Source organism: Phlebotomus papatasi, chromosome 5, assembly GCF_024763615.1.
Source record: "Phlebotomus papatasi isolate M1 chromosome 5, Ppap_2.1, whole genome shotgun sequence".
Lineage (NCBI taxonomy): Eukaryota > Metazoa > Arthropoda > Insecta > Diptera > Psychodidae > Phlebotomus > Phlebotomus papatasi.
This window is the reverse complement of record NC_077226.1, coordinates 1,996,392-2,022,913: the sequence shown is the minus strand read 5'-3', so window position 1 is coordinate 2,022,913 and position 26,522 is coordinate 1,996,392. Positions and strand designations below refer to the sequence as shown.

The window sequence follows — 26,522 nt, the reverse complement described above, 5'->3', positions numbered from 1 at the left end:
AGGAACAAATGGAAAAATCAATTTGAGTCAATCGTCAATATCCCGATGCGTCAGCTATATATCTCTAATTGTAAATAATTTATCTAAAAAAAAATGATAAAGTTCCCAACCTCCGCGGATCAAATAGAAAGTGCGAAACAATTATTTTCTGATGAATTTGGGATGGATAATGTAATTGGCTTCATTGATTGCACACATATTCCCATTATTGCTCCCCCAGAAAATGATCCTGAATATCATCCGCGGCACTACAAAAACCGTAAAAAGTTTTACAGTTTATGTGACGCAGAGTTATGCTTCCTGTCCATCAACGCAAAATTTCCAGGAGGATGTCATGACTCAGGAATTTGGCAGTGCTTAAAAAGTACGAAATTTCTTGGAAAGAGAATGGAAACCAGAGAATCCTATGTATTTGCTGGGGTATGCTGGGTATCCCATTGTGCCTTGGATGCTGGTACCCTATGCTAATCCCATTGAGAGACATGAAGTGCTGTTTAACAGACTCCAAGGTTGAAACACGGAAAAATGTTGAACGGGCATTCGGTGTTTTGAAATCAACATTTCGGTGTCTCAATGGAGCCCGGAAACTAAACTATCACCCAAAGAAGGCAGGATTTATCACAATTGCGTGTTGTACATTGTACAATTAGATGAATTCAATTCAATTCAATTCAATTTATATATTTCTCCTCAATTAATGCTTGGTTGCGTCTGCCGCCGACTTACCACGACCGATCTCATCAGGTAAACGGCAGAAACCCTGAATCATAGATCGTATATGCCAGGATTTATGCAGTTTTACAATTGCAATCAGCTAGTTAAGAGCGCTGTCGTTGCGTAGGGAAAAGGGCAACAGGAGCAAGCATATTGAAGTTTGAAGGAATACCTTTCCCAGAAACTCAGAATCAAGATCAAGGAAACATTCCGGAGGCAGACGATCATGTGATGCAAAGACACAATGTACTAGCATATTGGGAAGGGAAGTAAGGGATTCATATGCCAGAAATTTGCAGTGAAGTCCCTCTTTAATGGATCGTAGCATATCAAGCGAGCCGATTTCTTGATCAAAAATCTTTTAGTATTGATTTCAATTCCTGGAATTAACCGGATTCCTGCAAAAATATCCTTGATTTTGCCATTCTCATAGTTTGTAATCATTCACAAGAATAGGACATTTAGCGCTTTTAAATAGTTTAAAAATACATGTTTTTCCAGTGTATCTGTCCATATTTTTCATTGAATGTTCAGACGCAAATGAGTTAAATTCAAGCAAACACACTTGTGATTTTTTTAAATTCATTTTTATTTCGATATTATCTACCTAATGCCTTTACGACAAGATTGATTTCTACTTTATATTAAATTCTACATATCTTTTACATGGGAATCTAATGTCTTTTTCTCGTTCTGTGGTTGTATTTTACCACTTTCTTGGAAGGAAATATATCTGAAAATTGAAATTTGAATCAGATTTACATTTACACAGCCTTCATAGCAAACAAATGATGAACTCTTTTATGCAGTTTTTAATGTGATATATCATTTCTCTGATTTTCAATATTACGCATCTTGGCGAAGCATTGGGCAAAAATATTAACTGCATTGGATATTACCAACTGTTCCCTCAGCTAGTTTCTTGAGAGTCTCTGCATTCATTGCCTCGATTTTTAGACGATCTGCTTCCACTTGCCTTCGTTCTTGGTCCCCTTTTACCTGCTCCTTCACAAGAGATACCAGCTCAGATATTTCATCGCCTAATTAAAAAAAAAAAGTAAGTGCAATTAAAGTTTGCATATATTAAAAAAAAATATGCTAACCTTTGCTGAATCGTTTCCTCTTACGTGGTACTTCTTCTTGTCCACCATTTGGAGCAATATTAGATGATTCGAATCCTGGCCTTGGTGTTTCCGGAAGTTCAATTCGTTCCTCTCTTACATTTTCGAAATCATCTATATTCACTTCAGGGACTTCAGAGCTTCCCACAACCCTGATCTTCCCAATAATCTGAAGAACACTTTTATCTCTTTCAAACAACCTTTCATTCTTCCTCTGCTTTCCCACCAGCTGATACTGCCAATTCCTCATTCGACTTTGCCATTCCTCTGTAGGAAGTTCTGGACCTTTCGAATTCAGTTGCACTGTTAGTTCCTTCCATTTTACATTATTTTTATTTATTTATTTATTAAAGAAACCATACAATAGACTTCTAAGTCCCTCACGTACAGTTATAAACAAGAACAAAAAGAGAAAAAAAAAACAAAAGAGAAAGAAAAGTTACAACAAGATTAGAAGAGATAAAAAAAAATCTTAGACTTCCCGACCCAAGTAAAAAGACCGCAGAGAGAGTTCAGACGTTCTGGAAGCAGGTGGAATCGAGTTATAAATGTAAATCCCGTGCACAAAAAGAGTTCGTTGAAAACTCGCACTTCGCGATCTTGGCACCATGAAACACCGACACCTGGCAGATGCCCCCCAACTTAGCAGACAGAAGAGGTAGGACGGAGTCGAGGTCAGAGAAAGGCGTAGGATAAAGAGCATAGCTCTAAATTCAAGATACTGAGGCAGGTCACACCCCACAACAGACCGAGATACAGGGGAGACATGGTCACCCCGCTTCAGATTGTAAATAAATCGTAGGCAGTCATTGTAGGAGACTTCAAGCTTACGAATAGACTCAGCGTCAGATTGAAAAAATAACTCACAGCCATAAGTGAAGTGCGACATAATGAGAGACCGGACAAGCAAAAGCCGAGTGTCGGTAGGAATAAGATCCCTATGCCGCCGCAGGGAGTACAAAGAAAAGCCAACTCTATGGCATACTTGAGACACGTGATCCGACCAAGTCAGATCCCCATTTATGATCACACCCAGGTCCCTGACCGATTGGCTATATGGAATGGGAGTGCCTCCAATACTCAATACTGGCAGCGGAATCCCAGTGTCTCTCTTCGAAATAACAATGGCCTGGGATTTGCCAGGGTTAAGTGCCAAGCCATTCTCTACAGACCAAGCCCAAATTTGCCGTAGTCATATATTTGTAAATCATCTGCATAAAGGTGGTAATGAGAAGAAACAAGAACTTCAGGTAAGTCATTAATAAAGATTGAGAATAGTAAAGGTCCTAGAATCGAACCTTGACCAATACCTCGAGCAAGAGTCTTAATAGAGGAGATTTGCCCATTGAACTTAACTCTCTGCTTACGCTCATGAAAGTATGAACATACCAAAGAGATGGCAGATGAGCAAAATCCGTAGTGGTTTGACAACTTCCATAACAATCGACCATGAGGTAAGCTGTCGAATGCTTTGCTGAAGTCCAAAAGAACTAGGACTGCAAACTGTGAGTTGTCCAAGGCCTGAGAAATATCATGGACAACCCGAAGAAGGGCGCTCACAGTGCCATGTCCCCTACGGAACCCGGACTGAAACTCACAGAAAAGACTCCGAGAATTAAAGTATTCCGTGATCTGAGCAGACAGGAGGAATTCAAAGACCTTAGAGAGCACAGGTAATAAAGATATCGGACGAAAGTCCGAGCCAGTAAGAGGATTAGCAACTTTTGCTATTGAGGGATTACCAGAGCAGTTTTCCAGTTTTCGGGATAGATTGACATGGTAATAATCTGATTGAAAAGATCAGTGATAAGCTCCTGAATTAAGGGAAGGAGTTGTTTAAGAAAAGATGCCGGAACGCCATCTATTCCAGGGGCATTAGAACTTTAGAATCAAGTCTAGAGAACACAGCCGTGACCTCTGTCACAATTAGGTGACGGAAGAAGAACCCATTGCAGAAAAGCGCAGGAAGGAATGTACCCGTGTCATCTTGGGACACACTGCTAATGGACGCGAAATGAAGATTAAGCTCTTCAGGCGAAAACAGGTGATCAGGATTAGACCCAATTGCCTAATGTTTCTCCACAGGGTTCTCGGAGGCAGATTTGGGTCCAAGTGTTTGAAAAAGTATTGTTTTTTCTCCCTCCTGATGAGATACTTAGCTTGCCTCCGAAGTCTCAAAAAATTAGCGCGAGACATCTCGCAGCCTGTTCTACGCCATCTAGAATAGGCCCGATCTCTGCATTTTAACATGTTAAGAATTTTCAGGTTGAACCAAGGATTGACTGGATTGCGAAGCACAACCCTTCGAGTGGGAACCACCTCCCTGATCAGACAATCAAGGAAATGGGATAGCACCTCAGACCTTATGCCGAAAATAGACACAGGCTGATCCTGCAGAATACTCAGCTCGAAAAATTTGGCGGTAAAGGATCAGCCCAAACTATCATAAACTGAGGATTTAGGATTAAGGATTAGCGTCTTCAGTGTAAATTTCTATTAAATGCGCACATTTTGATCGCTTAAAGACTTCTTAAGTGCAATATCAAGGGTTTTTCGCACAGAAAAGCGCACTCTGGCCTTCCTATTACTCTAATCTTAATGCATTTTAAGAATTTGCAACATTGCGTACTATTTCTCTCCATGTTTATTTCATCCAATTGACATTTCGAAAAGCACCCAAAACCACCCAAAGTGAAGCTTTTTATACTTAGCACTGGTGCTGATATCGCCTAATCCCCGTAATTTCACTAGACCTCATGAATTTAGAAGATCAGCCTGATCCTCCAAATTATGGTCTGATCCTTGAGTGTATCGACACCAATCCTCATTTTTCGGGCTGATCCCTAAGCCAATCCCTATGTCTATTTTGGGCTTTACAGAGGGACAGGAATGAAGATCAAGATCCCTCCAAGGTACTGCACAGGCTCCACAAAAAAGACTTTCAGGAGTCACAGCACGAAAATTTGGTAAAGAAACAATAGTAACTGGAGGTTTTGGTATTTTATAATTATAAGCCCCTAGAATGAGATCATGATCAGAGATCCCCGGAATGGGATGAGTAAGTGCGCGTAAAATCCGTGGAAAGTCATTTGTGGGCACCAGCATATGATCAAGAAAAGAAGCACCTCTGGTTGCTCCAAAATCGACAAAAGAAAAATTATGCCGAAAAAGTAGATCTCTGTAGCTATAATTCTCTATTTTCGAGCATATTCCTTGTCCAAAGTATTCAAAACACACATGTTTTTTGAAGCAAATTCAATATATGAATCAAATTGGTCTGCTGTTGTTCTCGGTTGCCTTTTTTTCTGTGTTCTAACCTCATAATTTGGATTGCCGCTGAAGACAATCGCTTCCTCTGCGTCGCCTATGTACATCTATTGTTTAAGTTGAGTGGTTCTTTTTTAACTTGATAGATTTTTATACTAACCAGAAATCGGAAAAATATACTGGCTGAAATTTGCCTCAGTCATAATAATTATTTGATCTTTAAGATGGAGAGTATTTGGTCTTTCCGTACAGAAGTAGATCTTGAAAAATTCGAAAATCTATTTGAAGATCCAAAAAAGAGACTTTCTTACTTCTTAATACTTTCGCAAGGTGGCGGAAGTTACATCCTGTTCGAATTTCGAAGTGCTCAAGTGTCAAAATGTGACGGTCTTCACATTGTTGCGAGGAAAATAACTGAACAACGACGTTTACTTTTCTCGCCCCAGTATTTAATCACTCCATAATCACTGAGTAACTCTTTTGAGAGCTTTTTAGTGTGATATTTCATAAATTTTCCCCAACTTGTTCGAAAATTTAGTATGAAAATTCGAAATTGAATTTGAATTCTTCGAACTTTAACGACTTTTTGTGCAAATAGAGTTCCATTTACCTTTCATCCAAGACACTATTGGAGAATCAAAAGCTACTTGTGATTAGGCTCAGAGTGTTTACAACTGTGACACAAGACATCTTTTCCCACGTAAAAGTGACATTTTCCAGACAATTATCTCATATGAGGTGGCGCTTTTGCTCGAAAAACTTACAATAGATGGCTCTGTTACTAGGTCTCCAAAACACTTATGTGTTAAGTTAAAACTCTCCAAATATCACTTAAGGAAAATTCCTCGGAGGTGTTATCAACATAACACATGTTATTGGGAATTGACCCCTTACTTATATTATTTGAAGTTTTATTAAATTCTCTTTGTAATTGAGTTTCTCCGTGAAATTGCCTACGAACTTTTGGCTTGACTGTGTCCTTTTGAACTTTACCTGTGCGCATGTCCTGCAAAAACATTCCACGATGATTCTCTCTCATATTCTTCTTTTTTTTTTTAATAAATATTTTCTCTATTTAATTTTTTTGCTATTTTTAATTAGTTTTTCTTACTTACTTTTTTTTAAATTATTTTTTTTTTAAGACCAAAAATTATCAGATTCCAATTTCAATATATTTTATTTAATTTTTCTTTTTTTCTTTCTTTTAATTTTACAAAAGTATGCAACAGTTTTCTCTCTCTCTCTTGCTCTCTCTCTGTGTCTTATCTCTCCCTGGACTGTTTGCACCTGAAATTAAGTTGATATTGAAGGTGATTTTGTGTCAAATGAGAGCAAAGTGGGATGTTTTGTTGAGTTTAGAAGGACTTGTCATTTTATTAATCTACCTTTTGTCAAATTTATTTGGTGGAGTTTTTGAGGAGATACTTGAGAGAAATTAGTTTTTTTGTTTTCATTTTGCTGTACGGCTTTGCCAAGATTTTGGCATAGGATTATTGCCTAACTTTCGGCGCGGAGAGTGCTTTTAGAAAGATTATTTGATTGGAAAGTGCAATTGAGTGAAAGTTTGCAGGGGGAAAAAAAGGAAGAAGAAGAAAATGAGGATGATACTTCAGCTGGTGCTCGGGCTATTTATAGCCTACTGTACCACCTACTGAGAATATTATTTTGTGTGCGAGGGCGGGAAAGGGGCAGGGGGGGTATTTCTATGTGGTATGAAGAAATTGTTGTTGTGTCGAATTTTGTGATTTAGTAGCCTGAAGGTATGCAAAAGCATTTCTTCAGGAGCCTAACAATTGGCAGTACCTGTGGTAGTCGTCGTGAGAGTCGTACATCGACGGAAGATGAAGATTTGGATGAGGATTGCGATAGGGTGGAAAGGAGACGTCCACTTGGTGCAACATTGCGTTTAGCTGCCCGAAGGCCACCACCTGGTGATTCAATGCGTCGCTGGAATAGTTTCCATGCTCCCCGGGGCGAATGTCATCCGAATAAGATCCGGAGAGAACGTAAGGCAACGTCACCGTGTATTTCAGAGGGTAGCAGTGATTCGTGGCGTCGTCAATTGTCCAGAGGACGATCTCTGGCTGAAAAACCAGATAGAATATCCTGGTGTGTCCTCTCTCTGTGTGTTCTTTTTCACCTTCAAAAAAAAAAAAAAATACATAGCCCCTGAATTTAGACTTAAGTTTAGATCAAAATAGCAAACTCTAATCGCCAATTCTTCTGTTTTGTTTTTTTTGCAGTTTTGGCAAAAGGAATGGCGGCACATGTCGACGTCCGAGCGAATGTTTCGTCCTGGAGACATCTGAAATGATTGTTGTAAGTACAAAAAAAAGAATCTCCCTTTAGCTGAATTAAAGAAAGTACATAGGGTGGAATAACCGGCTATCGCCATGTTTAGGAAAAAAATAAATTCATTTAATCATAACTTTTGAATCCTTGTTACAAGATAAGTCAAATTTGACACAAAGTTACTTAGATGTATTGGCTCTAGATACGTGAAAACAATAATCCTAGAACATAACACTGGACTACTTAAGAAACTGATTTTTATTAACAATGCAAAAATAACCATTTCGTCGCCACTTTTTACCACTTTTCGCCAGTTTTGTAAAATTTGTAACCACTTCTCGCCATCCACTTGAAAAGAACCACACTCGGTTATTTTAGGCAATGCTATGAAAAGAATACATTCACCATTTCTCTTTCCTTCTGATCACTTTATTATTACTCTCTTTAAATGATTTTTCTTCACTTTTATTTGAGAAATCAAATTATGGGGCTTTTGCAGAAAGTAAACAATGCAGATTTGACAACTGAGAATGGACGAAGTGAAGTTAGCGTCGCCTATTGAAAAGATATGGCGACAGGTGGTAAAATCAATTCCAGAATATTACCACTTCTCGCCATGCCTCATTTTTATACAAAAATAATTGTAAAATGAAATATTAATTGACTAAATACAAATTTTATGTATTCCACAAGTGCAATTAAATATTCAATAGACAAATTATTTACCCAAATAGGTATTTTTGGCCTGATGAAAATTTGACGACGAAGGAAAGGATAATTAAAGGAGAACAAATGTTCTCATATTAAGAAATATAACGGTTCATCAGAATCGAAGATATAGGTACCCAACCATCAAAAAAAATGGCAAAAACGGTTTTACCTAGATTCTAGGCGCAAAAACAAAATGAAATCAAAATGATAAGTATTTTCGTAAATCACTTGACCCTAGCAATAGAAAAAAATAGTATGAGAACCCAAGGACAATATCACTATTACAAAGTGTTATCAATCAAAGTGAGTTATCAATATTAGAGACCGTTTAAAATGGAATTGATATTTCGAAGAATAAATCCCTATTTTTCGAAATTTCCAAAGCCACTTTTAATCATCTTTAGAGCAAGGACACTATCTAAATAAACCTCCAAAATGTTTTTTTTTTAAGGAAGTCCCCATCACTTAGATCTCTTCAAAATTACGCAAACATTAAACATTACAAATGTTCCTTTTCGTTTCTCATTTTGTAAAAGTCCTCAGAAGCGTAAATCGATCTTTTAGAAGAATACTTTTGAAGAGACGTAATACACTAAAACCTTTCACCCCATCACCCTTTCCTATCCCCGACATAGTCCCGAGAAATACGTACTCCTCCCAGGAGACTATGCTGAGACTGATCTCTTTCTATCTGCAACGCTTCTCAAAACACATTCATGTAATATAAACTAATCATGAATTGTGAAAGTAACAATGGCTCATACGACCAATGATTCGGGATTTTCTGCCGTCTTTCCCGTTGAGGTCAGTTGTGAAGTCGACGGTAGCCGCAGACGGTCTAAGAGGAAATCTATCTATCTTTCCAGCATATGCAAAAACGTAAATAAAAAAAATGGTAGAGGTGTGATATCCCTTAACCGGGATTTTGTCTTTAATATCGTTATTTAATTTAATTAATTTCTAAAAATAGGACTTTGAAATTTCAGATTTTCTTTTCATTGTTCGTCTCTAATAGGAAGTTGTACCTGGAAATTAGTTTCTAATAGTCACAGTCTGTGATGATAACTTGTATGATTGGCTCTTGAATAGAAATCCTGGAAGAAATGATATGCATTGTTTAAAAGATGTTTCCTTTTCTACATTCTCTTCGCTTTACAATAATTTCACTTAAATTTCACAATATCTTTTTTTACCTTTTTTCCTAAACAAGGAACGTTGCTGCATAGATATCAAATGAAAACTAAAAGATGTCTACTGTGTTTTAATTTGTAGAACAATTTGTGGAAATGTGGAACAGTCACTATGGAGTGAAGTTGGCAAAGTATCACATATTTATGTGTGACATATATAATATAAATCGAACTCCGATTTTCTTAAAACTAATATCAGATAAATATGTAATAACTCCGATTGGCAATTTCTGCCGCTTTGGAGATGGATTGGTACCCTGTCTATCTCTCGCCATCTTCCTCTGAGAAGGTGGAACTCTTGACAGAAAGTGTTAATACCTTGTTTAATACTGTTGTTCATAAAAAACGTGTGCTTGTACCTTCCCTCATAACTCCCTGGATTAATGACACTATTCTAACCCATATTAAGCATCGTGATGCGGCATTCAGAAAATGGAAACGCTCAGGTTCTTCTGAGGATAGGATAGCCTTTAAACGTCTCCGCAATAAAGTCTGTGGTGTCATTAGAAAAGCCAAAAAGAAATACTTCTTTAAAAAACTTGACCACAAGCTCCCACCTAAGGAACTTTGGTCGAACATAAAACAACTTGGCCTTCGTCCTTCCGTGGACTCCTCAGCCAGTAAACCTATATCTGCCGATGAGCTAAATCGATATTTTTCCACTAACTCTATCAGGTACAGTACACTGTCCCCCTCTCCCTTCTGCTCCCTGGGAGGGTTTTAGCTTTTGTTCCGGCCGGGAAGTTTTTCTTTCTGTAATACAATGTATCAATAATGGCAATTTCTGCCGCTTTGGAGATGGATTGGTACCCTGTCTATCTCTCGCCATCTTCCTCTGAGAAGGTGGAACTCTTGACAGAAAGTGTTAATACCTTGTTTAATACTGTTGTTCATAAAAAACGTGTGCTTGTACCTTCCCTCATAACTCCCTGGATTAATGACACTATTCTAACCCATATTAAGCATCGTGATGCGGCATTCAGAAAATGGAAACGCTCAGGTTCTTCTGAGGATAGGATAGCCTTTAAACGTCTCCGCAATAAAGTCTGTGGTGTCATTAGAAAAGCCAAAAAGAAATACTTCTTTAAAAAACTTGACCACAAGCTCCCACCTAAGGAACTTTGGTCGAACATAAAACAACTTGGCCTTCGTCCTTCCGTGGACTCCTCAGCCAGTAAACCTATATCTGCCGATGAGCTAAATCGATATTTTTCCACTAACTCTATCAGGTACAGTACACTGTCCCCCTCTCCCTTCTGCTCCCTGGGAGGGTTTTAGCTTCAGTTGCGTCTCTCATTCGAACGTGGCCTACGCTATTTCCCGTGTCAGGTCAAATGCCATGGGGTGTGATGGCGTTTCCCTTGATTTCATTAAAATTATTCTTCCGGTACTCCTCCCAGTGCTCACCGATGTTTTCAATCACATCATAACCACTTCTTCTTTCCCATACTCTTGGAAATCTGCTCTTGTAGTTCCCATTCCTAAAGTTTCTAACCTTGCCTCTCCACCCGATTTCAGGCCTATTAGCCTACTATCCTGTCTTTCAAAAGCTTTTGAATTTCTACTTCATGAGCAAATCTCTCTTCACTTGTTCAATAATAATTTGCTCTGTGCGAACCAGTCTGGCTTTCGCAGAGGCCACAGCACTGTTTCTGCCCTTCTTAAAGTAAACTATGATATATCGGAGGCCATCGATCGCAACCGCTTTGTAGTGTTGGTTTTGCTAGACTTCACCAAGGGCGTTCGATAGTTTACCGCATGATCTAATTTGCTTCAAACTTTTCAATCTCTTCAAATTTTCCTCTTCCGCGGTCTCGCTTATCCGTTCCTACTTTAGCGAACGCTCACAATTTGTCAAATATGCTGACCAAACGTCTTCATCTGCCTCTCTGTCTAAGGGAATTGGCCAGGGTTCTATACTTGGACCCTTACTATTTTCTCTCTTCATAAACGACCTTCCATCCGCACTGCATGGTTGTTCGCAGGGGAGTGACATTAGCTCTGAAAAATGCGACCAGTTTTAGTGTACATTTTTCCCTGATTTCGTACATATTTCACGAGATATCTCCAAAACTACGTAGGTTGCCAAATTGGGGTTTTCGGTTGCTTTTTCGTTATTAAATTGGCTTTTATTTTGCATTTATATTTTTTGTTAATTCATTCTACAATGACAGAAAACAGTTAATAAACCCAAAAGCTTTTTCGGCACGCTAGAAACATATGGGAAACATAGGAAATGTCATGCCCCTGGTTGTTCGTATCATTTATATGCGGATGACCTGCAAGTGTATGTGGAAGGTGATCCTTCCAATCCTTCCATGGCTTTTGAACTTATGAATGAAAATCTAGCGCGTATCGAGCACTGGTCGACCGTGAATGGACTTCTACTAAATCCCAAAAAGTCCCAAGCCATTGTTATCTCTAAAAAGAGATCAGCCAATCCTCCTTCATGCCCTCTCCTCCTTCACGGAGAAATCATCCCGTATGCTGATCAGGTAAAGAATCTTGGTATCGTTTTTAACAAAACTTTATCTTGGTCTGATCATGCTACTTCCATTTGCCGTAAAATTAACTATTCCTTGTACACCCTTCGACGCAACCGGGACATCACACCCTATGACACTCGCCTGCTCCTTTCGCGAGCGCTTTTACTTCCTATTTTTTCTTATGGAGCTGAGCTCTTCTTCTTGGCTGACTGTGAGACCATCCACAGGTTAACAGTTGCATTCAATAATTGCATAAGGTATATTTGTGCTCTGGGTCCTCGTGACCACATTTCTCCTCACAGGGACGTTTTTTGTTGGTTGTGATTTTCCATCCTTCCTTCAGATGCGTGCCCTAATTTTTCTTCACCGTCTGGTAATGAGTGGTTGCCCTGAATACCTGGCTTCCCTCTTGACGAGGGGGGGTTCCGTTAGGGTTCGGGGATTTATAGTCCCGAAAGCTTCGCAAGACACTTTCAAACGCACACTCTTTGTCAGGGGAGTATTTTTGTACAATTCCCTGCCCCGTGAGGTCCGTGTATCTCAGCAGGGAATTCAAAGATATTTCCAGCCTGGGCTTGGTCATTAAGCTTTATCATCCTTTACTTTTTTTTTTCTTTTCATTTTCTTATTCACTATTTTTCTTCTGTTTGACTTTTTTTTATTATTTCTGCCACACTATTGTAAGAGGGTTGCTCCCTATTTATGGTGTTTTTATTCTAATAATAATAATAATAATAAGTATTTGGCATTTACCCTTATCTCTGTTATTTTTTTTTGTGTGTCAGATTGACTATCCGGAAGTGTCAAATGCAGGAAGTTTGGGTACAACGGCCAATCATTTGTCCCCGTCGACGGCAAAAGTGACGAGAAATCGATGTGATCGGATTGTTGGAATGGATCATTTGGCGGCTGGACAGCAAATTCGGGCTGGTGGTGCATCAGCCTTCAATATCATTTATACATCGGATGTTGATTTGGGTACCGCAGGAGGGCAGCAGCAGCAGCAACAACAACAACAACAACAGCAATCGCATCAATCACGACCTGAACTGTATCAAAAGTGCAATAGGGGCAGTCATTCGAGTGATACAAGTTCAGCATACAGTGGATCAGACACCATGACGTCAGTTCATAGTTCATCAATTGATGCCGATGAGGTGGATCTGTCGGGTTTGGTGGAGAGTGTTGTGGATTCAGATGAGGAAGATCTAGCTGAGAGTATGGATAGTTTAACTGTCCGGGATACAGTTAGGGAGTGCCTGGAGAAAGATCCAACGGACAGAACTGATGATGATATTGAGACATTGTTGGAATTTACACAGAAACTCAAAGCATTCACCAGTCTAACTCTGGCTGTACGTCGTGCTCTGTGCAGTGTCATGGTATTTGCTGTGGTCGAAAAGGCTGGTACCATGGTGATGAATGATGGTGAAGAATTGGATTCGTGGTCGGTATTGATAAATGGTCATGTTGAGATTGAACATACAAATGGTGATCATGAAGAACTTCAGGTTGGTGATAGTTTTGGGATATTGCCAACAATGGATAAATTGTATCATCATGGTGTTATGAGGACAAAATGCGATGATTGTCAGTTTGTCTGTATCACACAGACAGACTACTACAGGATTCAGCATCAGGGTGAAGAGAATACCAAGAGGCACGAAGACAATGGACAATTGGTAATGATAACGGAACTGAGGCATGGTGTTTTGGATGCTGGAACAAGGAGAGGACATGTTGTTATTCGTGGAACACCAGAAAGGTAAGTCACTCTTTCTTTTTGATTGTTTTTTTTTTTTCCTCCAAATTTTGATGTCACACCAAAACTAACCCCTTCGATTCCTTCTGTTTCTTCTAATCTAATCATGATATTTGTTATTTGCAGATTGATGTTACAGCTAATTGAGGAGAATAGTATGACAGATCCAACGTACGTTGAGGATTTCCTCCTGACTTACCGGACATTCATTGAGAATCCCAATCAAGTGGCACAGCAACTACTGACGTGGTTTGAAAATGAAGATACATCACCACAAATGACTTCTGCCACAGCCAATGAGATACGTGATCGTGTTACACGAACTGTTATCCTTTGGGTTAACAATCATTTTACTGATTTTGAATTTGACGGACACATGATGGAATTTCTTGAGTCCTTTGAAGCTGGTCTCGAGAAGAAGGCCATGGAGGGACAATTGAGACTATTGCATATTGCATGTGCTGCTAAGGCTAGAACAAGAGTGGTCACTTTGACTAGATCGTCACGGGATGAAGCATTGAATTTTGAAATTGGTGGTGGAAGTGAAAGAGGTGGTCTTGGGGTGTTTGTTGTTGGTGTTGAACGGAGAAGTAAGGCTGATGAGGTGGGTTTTAAGAGAGGTGATCAGATCCTTGAGGTCAATGGACAGAGTTTGGAACATGTGACAATTGGGAGGGCGATGGAATTGCTGAAGAGTACGACACATTTGTGTGTTACACTGAGGAGTAATCTTTTGGCATTTAGGGAAATGCTGGGAACACCTGAGTGTCTCAGTCCACAGAGATCGAGACCACCGAGACGACGTATGGTGCCGGATTTGGCAGATCCGAGAGCTAGGCTATCAGCAGCTGATTTGATGGGTGTCGATCAGGCTGATGGTGCAGCACAGAGGACGGTAACGATGACACAGGGTGGTGTATCGAGTGGTGGACCACTTTCTGCACCACCTGCAACTGTTAAGAGTGGCTTTATGACATTGGCACCAAAAAGACGACTACAGAAGGCTCTGATTAAGATGAATCTCTTGCCGAAGAATTCACTGTTACTGGCCAGTGAAAGTGGTAGCATTGAGGCTGAATCACCGCCACCTGTTCCATCAGTTGCAATGACAATTGGCGGCGGTGATAGTAGTAGTACGAGTTCTGGATCATCTCAGAGTGTTACAGCTGGAACAGCATCAGTTGTCACCCCGGGAAGTGGTACTGCAGCAGCAACTACAACAACTGCAGGAATGTTTCACAGTCAAAGTAATCCAGATCTAAGTGCAACATACTACGATGATAGTCGATCAACTGACTATCCAGAGCACGTTCTTAAAGTCTTCAAAGCCGATCAAACGTGCAAGTATCTCCTTGTGCACAAAGAAACAACAGCACATGAAGTGGTAATGCTAGCACTTCAGGAATTTGGTATACATGAGACAAGTTCAAATTTTTCCCTATGTGAAGTTAGTGTTGGCGATGGTGGAATGGTTAAACAACGTCGTCTACCCGATCAAATGCAAAATCTAGCAGAACGTATTGGTTTATCAGCTAGATACTATCTGAAAACAAATGGTATTAGTGAAACACTCGTACCCGATGATGTAGCTGGTGAACTTATACGTGAAAATGCCGTACACTTTCTCCAACTCAATGCCAATGAAGTGGCAATGCAATTGACATTTCAAGATTTTGGTATATTTCGTCAGATTGAAAGTACAGAATATGTTGATGATCTATTTGATCTAAAATCACCATACGGTACACCAATGCTACAGCAATTTGCCGAATTGGTAAATCGTGAGATGTTTTGGGTAGTAACAGAAATCTGCAGTGAAGGCAATATAGTACGTCGTATGAAGATAATTAAGCAATTTATAAAAGTTGCAAGACACTGCAAAGAATGTCGAAATTTTAATTCAATGTTTGCCATTGTATCGGGTCTTGGTCATGCAGCTGTTAGTCGTTTGAGATCAACATGGGATAAATTACCGTCAAAATATCAGAAATTATTTGGTGATTTGCAAGAATTAATGGATCCAAGTCGCAATATGTCAAAATATCGTCAATTGGTATCAGCTGAACTTGTAACACAACATCCAATTATACCATTTTATCCAGTGGTCAAGAAGGATCTCACATTTATCCATTTGGGTAATGATTCACGCATCGAAGGACTCATAAATTTTGAGAAACTCCGAATGATTGCAAAGGTAAGACTCTCTATGACAATAATAAATACATCTCTTTTTCACATTCTCAGCTGTTTTTATGATTGAGCTGTGCGTGTTTTTAAGCTCAATTTGAACCATTTTATGATTGAGCTGTGCGTGTTTTTAAGCTCAATTTGAACCATTTTATGATTGAGCTGTGCGTGTTTTTAAGCTCAATTTGAACCATTTTATGATTGAGCTGTGCGTGTTTTTAAGCTCAATTTGAACCATTTTATGATTGAGCTGTGCGTGTTTTTAAGCTCAATTTGAACCATTTTATGATTGAGCTGTGCGTGTTTTTAAGCTCAATTTGAACCATTTTATGATTGAGCTGTGCGTGTTTTTAAGCTCAATTTGAACCATTTTATGATTGAGCTGTGCGTGTTTTTAAGCTCAATTTGAACCATTTTATGATTGAGCTGTGCGTGTTTTTAAGCTCAATTTGAACCATTTTATGATTGAGCTGTGCGTGTTTTTAAGCTCAATTTGAACCATTTTATGATTGAGCTGTGCGTGTTTTTAAGCTCAATTTGAACCATTTTATGATTGAGCTGTGCGTGTTTTTAAGCTCAATTTGAACCATTTTATGATTGAGCTGTGCGTGTTTTTAAGCTCAATTTGAATCATTTTATGATTGAGCTGTGCGTGTTTTTAAGCTCAATTTGAACCATTTTATGATTGAGCTGTGCGTGTTTTTAAGCTCAATTTGAATCATTTTATGATAAAAAATTTTATTTTATTTTCAATAAAATATCAAATGCTACGAGTATTACTACTAATAAGTGATTAAAAAGAACTGTGAAAGTATTGGTCAACCGGGTTAATTTCAAGAAAATTTAGAAATATTAAACAAAAGTTAATTCTTTTAATGTTTGTGGTCCGTAACCATAAATGGTCTATTTAAAATGAATAAAAAATTACAATTTCATTGATGTAGGACTCATTTTGCTAATTACTTCCAATTTAGCGGACCACTAGAGTTTGTGCTTCTTGGAATTCCACTGCTTTCAATCGGATTGAACTCCTTTAATCGTGTTTTCTCGCAAAACAATTCATTTTACAGGGATAATTGTTCGTTTTTGTATAGAAAATCAAACATGTAACACAAAAAAATCATGGCTGATTCTCTAAGGTCATCCTTATTTTACACTCTTTTCTATTTGCCTTTCCAGGAAGTCCGAAGTCTAGCCTACATGTGCAATTCACCAAATGATCTACTAACAATGCTAGAACTTCGTGGTCAACCACCAAGTTCAGCCATGGTGGCACTAAATCAAATGTCAGTGGCCACAAGTGGTAGTTCGGGTTTCCTAGGTGCGGGCCAGGCCACGGTTAAACGACGAAAGAAAAGTACAGCAGCACCAAATCCCAAAAAGATGTTCGAAGAGGCCCAAATGGTGCGTCGTGTTAAAGCCTACCTCAACAATATGAAGGTGATAACGGACGAAGATGCCCTTCATGCCCTGTCAGCTGACTGTGAACCGAGTGGTGGATCAGCACCGAGTTCAGTGACCATCCGGAAGCGTCATCCATCACCTACATTGAGTACGACAAGTTCCACAAGTTCCACGAGTGAGGGTAAGAAGTGTCAGGGTGGTAGTGGTGCAGGTGGTGCAGCTGGTGCAAAATTTGGTGCAGCATCACCGCAGGCCGTTAAGAAGATACTGGCACTGTCGGAACCCAGTAAAACCCGACCACATCATCCAAAACATCCAGGAATTGTTCTACCTGGCCTTGGGCATCACTATACCTCAACAATAAGTCCTTCACCATCTCCAAACACCCACCGACGCATCAATCCCAGCAGTAGTGCAGGTTAGTTTGACATTTTACCCTTCATTTCAGCCCAGAAACACAAAAAAAATACTCACTAGGGTCAAGTACTGTTCCTTCGAACGTTCATGCCTTTGAATAATGTGAATTTTCTTTAAGTTTTCCTAAGAGACTTACACATTTTCTATTAAATATTAACTGACTCAATATCAATTATTAATAATTATTTGATAATTAAGTAAAATCTCTTAGGAAAAAGTAAAAGAAATTCACATTATTCGAAGGCATGAACGTTCGAAGGGACAGTACTTTACCCTACTCACATAGAGTAAGTACTTTTCATTACCTAAAACTCTGATACCCTTGGAAATCTTAGAATTCTTGTCGAAATCAAATAAAATTTCGTGTACGCTTTGAAGCATTGCCTCTCTATTGAACCAGGAAAACATTCTCTGGTTGAAAAATGTACATTTCCAGCAACAATGCACGTTTCAATAGATTTCGCCACTTTGTAAACACTCTTTCGCCATTGCAATTGGGTAATAATTGAAATGAAGTAATGCGTTACCTGAATAAAGCAATAAAAAAGTCATTTAATACACCTGTCCGGGAAGGATGCTTAGACCGCCTCAAATACCTGCAATGTTAAATACCGCATGTGTCCGGCTCGAAAGACAGTTTAATTTCACTATTTCTTTATTTGATAAATTCACTTCAGAGTCTCTAAAGGAGAATGGTCAAATCCGGTCCCGGAATCGCCACGAACGGGACCTATGTCATTGGATAGACATTAGTATAGGTAACAACTTTTGTTCTGGGACCAATGTTCTAAACCATGGAGGAACAGTTCTAGAGCATAAAAACTATTTTTTACAATGATGAAGAATGATCAAAAGTATATGGGCGCTGGTTCATCTTCATACAAACATTAGAGTAGGCGCATTTTGAAGATACTAATATAAGGTTAAAAAAATGCCGGGACCAGCGCCCATATGCTTTTGACCATTCTCCTTTACGTAAATTTCACCGAACAAGAACTTCTCTCTGTCGCGGAAAAAAGCAAGTCTGTCAAAATTCGCCATACACACGGCTCTTCGTTATCCGGGTGACAGCTGCCAAACACTGACAGCTGACAATACAGTCCCTATTAGCAGATCGGCCAGAGGAACCACCACTAAAGGAAAAAGTCGTTTTTGCATTCGAATCTGGCAACACTAAAAAAAAGTGGCTGATGTTGCATTTATTTTTTAATGTTTTTAGGAATTTTTATTATTCTTGAGGAATTCTTCTTGACTAATTTTTGTTGAAAGAGAACCAAAAAATATAAAAAAAAAATGCAACAATTGAGATAAATTTGTGACACTTGCAGGGTTTTTTGAGAACAAATGACAATGAGTGAAAAACCACTGATGGAAAATTGGAAAATTTTTATGTTTCTTGTATGTTTTTTATACTTTTCTTGCTCCACAAATAAAAAGAAACTATTCTAGAATCCTTACAGACAGGGTTGTGCTTTTACATAGTAAAAAATATTTTTTACATTTTACATGTAAAAAATGTGTAAAATGTAAAAAAGGAAAATTACGCATTTTTGAATCTTTTGAACATTTCCTGTTAGCAATACCAATATTGATATTTCTTATGAGAAATTTCAAGGAAACATTTTTGGGAAAACCATGAAACAAATTTCATTTTGAAAACACATAGATACGAAGTAATTGAACGATTTTGTACACATAAAACATACTGCCTGTAGCAAAAAATGTTAATTTTTTCTAATTAACACTAAACCTACCGACTGTTTTTGGCCGTTTTTCGGTAAAGTGACAAACTGCGATAATGTAGGATTCTCAACAAATTTGTTTTGTAAAACAGCAATAAATTAAAATTTGAATGCTGAAAAATATGTTACATGCATATTTCAGGAAATTCATAAAGTTTGATAGGGGCATTGTACCGTTTAAAGTATGTGTTTATTTTAAACCGGTCAATTTGACTGGGTCTTGGTAGGTTTAGTATTAAAAGAACTTCGTCCTTTTTTCACAGATAGATATTTCAGAATGTTGTCTATATTAAATCCTTAAAATGTTAAGCTTTTTGACCGTTAACGAAAAATAGAATAAAATTTTATATTATTAGTAAACTAAACATGTAAAGCAATTAGACATAAAAATATGATTTTTTCACTATTCGTAATTGGCAAATGACATGACTTGATCAATCAATTTTTAAAATAAAAAAAACTTTATTATTTTTTATAGTAATTATATAGACTATTTTTAATGAGATTTTGATATAACAATAACCGACACTGCTTCAGCATAAATTGGTTAATATTGTGTTCAAATTGCGCGCAACTTACGCTTAAAATAATTTCGCATAAGACGGTTAAAATTGAATGTAAAATCCTCACAGGTACCGAACGAAACGTTTCGCAATTTTGATCGTTTTACTCAGATTTTGTGCAGATTTTATTAAAATCGATACAATATCGTAATTTTTGGATGATTTTTTGTTTCATACGTTAGTTACAGTTTAATAACAAAGGACGATGGTTTCTAGAACATGTAAAAATTGGCCTCAGATCAATGTCTAAGAAGGAGTACCCGATTTTCCCTAGTAATTGTAGTGAAAAATTAAAAAAAAAAATTGAAAACATTATCATTACTACAGAATCAGTGTTAGCAAGAAGAGACTGATTCTCTTCATGAACATTGTTTTCTGGGATGTGATGTCTTGGACAAGGTATATAACAAGTCAAAAAAATTGTAAAGAATTAAGAAATAAATCTTAATTTGAATGATTTTCACAATATTAATGATTAACGGAAAACACAGAGCAATTGGAAAACTCCCTGAACGTATGTTGAAAAAATTATGTGTCATTTATATGGTTTATATTTGATCAACCGGGCAAAGGAAAATTTGAACTGGGGTTTGCCAATAAATTTCACCATGCATTTTCAACGACAAATTTTACGGCAAAAAGTCCCAAAATATTTTACAGATTACAAAGAAATCTTTGATTGAGTGAAAAACAAAAATTTACATTTGAAATTTGATGCATATAAATCAATTTTAGATTTTTTACATTTTAACTTTACATGTTAAAAATGTAGAACATGTTAAAAGTTTTTTTTACTATGTAAAAAATGATGTAAAATGTAAAAAATTCGCCCAACCCTGCTTACAGTGCAGAGCATGTGAAATTTTTCCAATTCTAGAAGGATAAAAAGGATTTTTTCGAGTCAATGACACTTATGGTGATTTAATAAAATAAATTTCAGTGTCCGGAGGGCTTTCCGAGAGCACACAGATTATCTGGAAGTCTACCTAGGACTTCTAAGGTCTCTTCCAGAAAAGATAGAAGTCTGGATGACTAAAAAAAAGCCCTCAAGAGCCCCAAAACAGATGAAAAATGTGGTCTGCATTATATCTTTAGCATGGCAACTTTCATACTAAAAAAAAAACACAATAAAAAGCAGTAAAAATCACAGAATTTTTCCACAAATCTCTTCATTAGCGATTTCTTAAATAATTTTTGGTAAATTTATTACGGAAATTTGCTTACTTCCGTGCAAAATTACATGAAAAACATCAAAACAAATGTCGCAAAGGGCACCGTCCGCCATCTTCTATTTGACAACTGAACCGTCTTGGTGCATTGTTTCGAGCAAAGGAAGCACTTTTTCAAGGCATTTTTCCGAGGATTTTCCATTTAAAAAAACAATAATCACAAAACTCATCAATTTTCTATTCTAATTTGCAAATCACCGATATTCCACATAATTTTCATAATTTTCCACGAATTATGAAATGTTGCAAAAGTCGGTGGACGACCCATATTTAACCTATTTTTACTATCAAATCACACCTTTTAAACAATTCTATATCACATATCACTAAACTAATTCTAAAAGCTATTTTGTTTATGTTAATATCAATTTTTATTGAAATTTCATTAATTAAACTTCACAAATTGACTTTAAAAAGCAATCTCGGCAACGGTTTTTTCAAATGCTGGCGACTACCACTACAAAAGCAGAAAAACGACTTTTTCCTTATATGTTGGTTCCTCTGTTCAGGGTCTTTGTCACTGTACCTATAAGTTGGAAAACCGAGAGATTCAGTCCGGTCTAGAGCAGTGTTGCCAACTCTAGGAGATTTTCCTAAGATTTAAGAGATTCGAGAGGGCATTTAGGTCCGAAAATTTTTATCTAAGGTATAGTGCCCTGTAGTCGGCCGGTTCCTCAACTCTTCCAGTGGGACTATTTATTCAATTTACTTAGATTTGCTATATTATGGTCTTACCGATCAAACATTACACTATGCAACACGGTTTTGCTAACGGAGATCTCACATGGTACGTTTGATAGAGTCAAGTCCCCTGATTGAGAATCTAGTCTTGGTTTTGATCCAACACGTAACATTTTTTTTTCATTAATACTTTTATATTTTTTCTGCTTTGCCTTACATAATCCTTTATATCTCAGGTTCTAGTGAACAGAACTTAAAAAGTGTGGGTCCGTTGGAAAGGTCATTAGTTGTGCTTCAACTTTGCTAATAACAAAAAACTTTGTAAAACCACTCCTTCATGGTGTAAAATTTGAGTTTCTCTAAAAATTACCAAAACAGTGGTCTTAAAATGAGGTTTTAAAAATTTGTATAAAATAAACTAAACAAAATATTAAAAATTCATTGACACCAGGCGATAGGCACCACTTAGGGCTACAATTTTGTTCATCTAAGACATTGCGCTCCGATCACTCTAAATGCCTCATTTGTTGGTTTTTGTCATTTACCAAAAATATGAAGTACCTATTTTAGAGCAAATTTCCTAAAGATTTCTGAGAAAATATCTTTTAAAACTTATGTGAAACATACATAAATGTGGAGATTCTTCTTTAAATCGATCGGGAAATCATCAACATGATTTTCATTTACATTCCCAATCAACCGTCGTTAAAGAGCTCCCAATTTTCCTTTAAGTAAAGGAAGCCCATCCTGCCAACCTAACAATCCGATCGGTTGTTTACAAGATCATTAAAATCGGTTGAATAATTTTGAAACTTAACACATTTCTTGATACAATGCCCGCTTTCTAATCCTGATCGCCGTAATCCGTACGAGTTATCCACGGTTACCTTTAAAATCATTTTGAGGTTATGTACGCATGTGTGTTCAGCAATGAAAATGAATTATCCTTTGATGTTTTTTTTTGTTAAATAAATAAAGAAGAATATCATAGACCTCACTAATTAGGTCTTTTGAATCTTCTTTAAAAATTTTATTATAAATCTACAAAAAAAATCTTGTATTATATTTTCGAGACGTTGAATAAATTCAAAAAATCCATCCGGATTACGAAGCGGACATCTGTCATATTGTCTCTTAATTATCCGGATTACAAAGCGGGCATTGTAATTAAAAACTTTAATAACCTAGAGCGCTCCTTACGGTCGACTTGTGAACTTATCTATACCACCGTTTTATAGGATTTTTCGAGACCTTTCAATTGAGTATTCATTGATTAAATTCGGTTGATAAATCTCTGAGATATAATGTTTAAAGTTTTGACTTTAGGCTTTTATGTTTCAATGTCCTCATACGCATGTTATGCATTATAAAGACATGCTTTTATGTCCATTTCAAGAATATGCAGTCCTTTAATATATTTTATATTACAATTTATGTATTTCCTTAAAAAAGAGTTAGTATAAATGCTCACATTTCGTACAAGAGATTATTAAAAGTTGTTAACTGTACCATGGCCTATTCAATGATATAGGTCTCATTGGTGGTTGCACCATACACCACTTTTGCCCATTGTTCATTAACTACACAATTTGCTTAACATTACGATCATATCGTTGTTTAAGGAACTCTTTTTAACTTTTGTAAAAACTTCTTGGTTGCGATTTTTTTTAAGAGTCCATCGTTACAATAAGCTCCTTGTCCTGTACAATTTACAAGAGGATCTTAGTCTCCTTGCTATGCCGCCTCTTTTTAAACTTGTCGTCGCCAATATCGTCAATATTGGCGTAGATTTAATTTGCTGCATTCCCTGGATTCCCATTTGTCATTGATGATACATTTTTTTTTGTAGGATCTGTATCATATCCCGGACATGGATTTCCCAGTGGAGGTCACATGGGTGGCACCGGTGGAAGTGGTAGGGCTATTCATGAGCGTAGTCACTCAGATACACCAACTCCTGTGCCCTCAGTCGATCTATCTGCTGAGAGCAGTAGTGTTACATCCCTCAGTAATATGCCCCTTCGAAAGACAATCACATCGAGCAGCCTGACATCTAGTGACAGTGGACATGGTAGTTGTGCACAATCAACAGCTGACAATCAGTCAAATTGTTCAGAGAGTAACAGCGGTCTGTACCATGTTGCATCGTCAATTGTTCACAATTCGCCATCGCCAACCCTTCAACAGAGACGCCATTCAGCCCTTCACGGTAAGATCCCATTTTTAAGTATTTCCATTCTATTCGATCCCACTTCTGATTTTGAGGCAATCGTCGCATCAATTTGTCTCTAACCTCTAGAACTCCCTTTTTGTTCTGTTTTTTTTTTCTTTGTCCTTTTGTTAATATAAGTGTTTAGCTTGCATTTTGCATGATTGTTTGTTTTATTTTGTGATACAATTGAAAAAAAAACGAAAAAAAACAAAGGCTCCTGCGGTCTTGGCTATGTACTGTCACCACCATCTTCAACGCATCATCACAGTTTGGGTCTCAATGGAGACCTATCTCCCTTTCAATTGGGTCCAATTGCATCACAACTGCACGGCTCAGCAGCCAATTTCCTCACTTCGCCACAATTTCACAGCGCCACCCGGTACAACGGTAAGTTAGTGCATTTGCATGATACCTTTTTTTGTTTGATGTCTACGCGATAATTGATTAGCCAGTGCTAGAAAGGACAAAACAGATGCTATGTTAAATTGGTCTTTCAGCTGCCCATACAATGGTGAGTGGTCATGGGGTGCGAAGTGGTGGTATTCCACGTCTACCGCCAGCTTACAGTGTTGCAGCACAAATGGCACGCCTGCATAGACTAGGCAGAGCTCATAGTCATGAAGGTGTTACAACAGTATCAGTGGCAGCAGCTGCTGCAGCTGCCCAGGGCTCCTTCATAGCACCCCAGACAATCCTTCGGCAGGATCCTGAGCCAGATGATGAAGATGGTAAGTTAATATTATAATTATTTTATTATCACCGTGTTTCTCATGTTCCTCCATTTATGGGCAAACGGGTGGCCTCACGCCGGTGTGATATTCCCTCGATGTCCTGGGTAGTTCTCTTAGTCGCTGTCTGGCTTCTTTTGCTGACTCCTTGCTGACTCCTCAAGAGAAGTCTTGTATACCCCAATCCTAGCGGTACTTTCTACACATGGCCCCCTTTCTTCTCGTTCTGTAATATAATAACCTTTCCGATTTAAGAGCCCTCTCCGGCTCAGGTTTTTCCTTTACCGATTCGAAGGTACCAAAGGTATATCCAGAGAGAACTTTACCTAAAAACCCGTGGGAAATTCTAACGTTCAAATCGACGAGTTACAAAAAAAAACTGAGCAAAGGTCACCAAAAGGACATTGCAAATTTGAAACGTTCTGCCATCTTGAAATTCATTTGAACACTGTTGCTGACATTTTTGGCGTTTGAAGTGTCAAGAATATCGTCGGTTGCGTCTACCTCTGTCGTATCTGCATTTTGACAACTTTTCAAGAAGCAATTTTTTCACTTCAATCGTTTAATTCTCAAAAATGAGCCCTGAATAGTCTATCGTTATTTACAAATACAGTAGACTCTTCGATATCCGGCTGACTGGGGGACAAATGACATTTAGGTTTTTTGAATGATCAACGGTTTTTCTATTTTGTGCAGTGTGAATTTATTTTCTGTCTGACAAAGAAAAAGAGAATTTTCTTCATGATGTGCTTATATTTAATTTTTTATCACAATTATGTATTAAAAACTTCGATACAATGTTAATAATACTTTAATTCCCTCTGGACAAACTTCATGTTTAATGAAAATAATTTTGAATATATCAACCGCCAGTGTTTGGCAGCTGTCACCCGGATAACCAAGTGCTGGATATCGAAGAGTCTACTGTATCGAAAGTAACACTAATAATCTGACGAATAATATTTGGAAAGAAGTAGAATTTCATTTATTTAAAAAATATACAGTAGACTCTTCGATATCCGGCACTTCGTTATCCGGGTGACAGCTGCCAAACACTGGCGGTTGATATATTCAAAATTATTTTCACTAAACATGAAGTTTGTCCAAAGTGAATTAAAGTATTATTAACATTGTATCGAAGTTTTTAATACATAATTGTGATAAAAAATGAAACATAAGCACACCATGAAGAAAATTCTCTTTTTCTTTGTCAGACAGAAAATAAATTCACACTGCACAAAATAGAAAAAACCGTTGATCATTCAAAAAACCTAAATGTCATTTTGTCCCCCATTCAGCCGGATATCGAAGAGTCTACTGTAAATAGTTTTCTGAAACTATGCACAATATGCTTTTGTCGTAACTGACATCCCTTATAACTACGTATCTGAAATTGTATGAAAATTATGTCAGTTACGATATTTCATTCAAGAAAAATCTGGCCACTTAAATTTTATTTTTGAGATTATACTTGAAATATTCAATGTATAGTATTTTTACATTTAAAAAAATAGTTTTAAAAATAAAATGCCTTTCTATTTAAATAAATTCATTTTTATTAGTCTTTTAATTTCTTCATTTTCTTTTTTCCTGTTTCCACTGCAAATTTATCAGTGTAAAATTTTTTTATCCTCGTCTGGCATAAAATCGAGCACACTGATAATATCCTTCTCCTTTTCAGCAGAAATTTTAACTCCAAAAGTCATTTTCTTATGTGGCGATATGAAAAGATCAGAAGGAGTACTTCCACCTCTCTTACGCTTTAGGATTGATTCAGAGGTCCATTGCTCTTCGGGGTCCAGACTGAATTTTATTT

The 26,522-nt window shown here is 37.5% G+C and overlaps 1 protein-coding gene across 6 annotated transcripts in view; it reads left to right on the top strand.

The window, feature by feature from the left end:
* The window catches only part of LOC129808762 (rap guanine nucleotide exchange factor 2), a 44,997-nt gene that overhangs the window by 11,765 nt on the left and 6,710 nt on the right, over positions 1-26,522 (top strand). For 3 of the 6 annotated variants that reach the window (XM_055858594.1, XM_055858599.1, XM_055858597.1), the window contains 7 exons: positions 7,346-7,421; positions 12,567-13,546; positions 13,670-15,737; positions 16,910-17,552; positions 23,616-23,975; positions 24,192-24,365; positions 24,476-24,706. In XM_055858594.1, the coding sequence (XP_055714569.1) occupies positions 7,346-7,421; positions 12,567-13,546; positions 13,670-15,737; positions 16,910-17,552; positions 23,616-23,975; positions 24,192-24,365; positions 24,476-24,706 (4,532 nt within the window). Of the gene's footprint in view, positions 1-6,398; positions 7,212-7,345; positions 7,422-12,566; positions 13,547-13,669; positions 15,738-16,909; positions 17,553-23,615; positions 23,976-24,191; positions 24,366-24,475; positions 24,707-26,522 lie in introns of those variants that run through there. The other 3 variants (XM_055858593.1, XM_055858595.1, XM_055858596.1) reach the window with 3 other exon arrangements.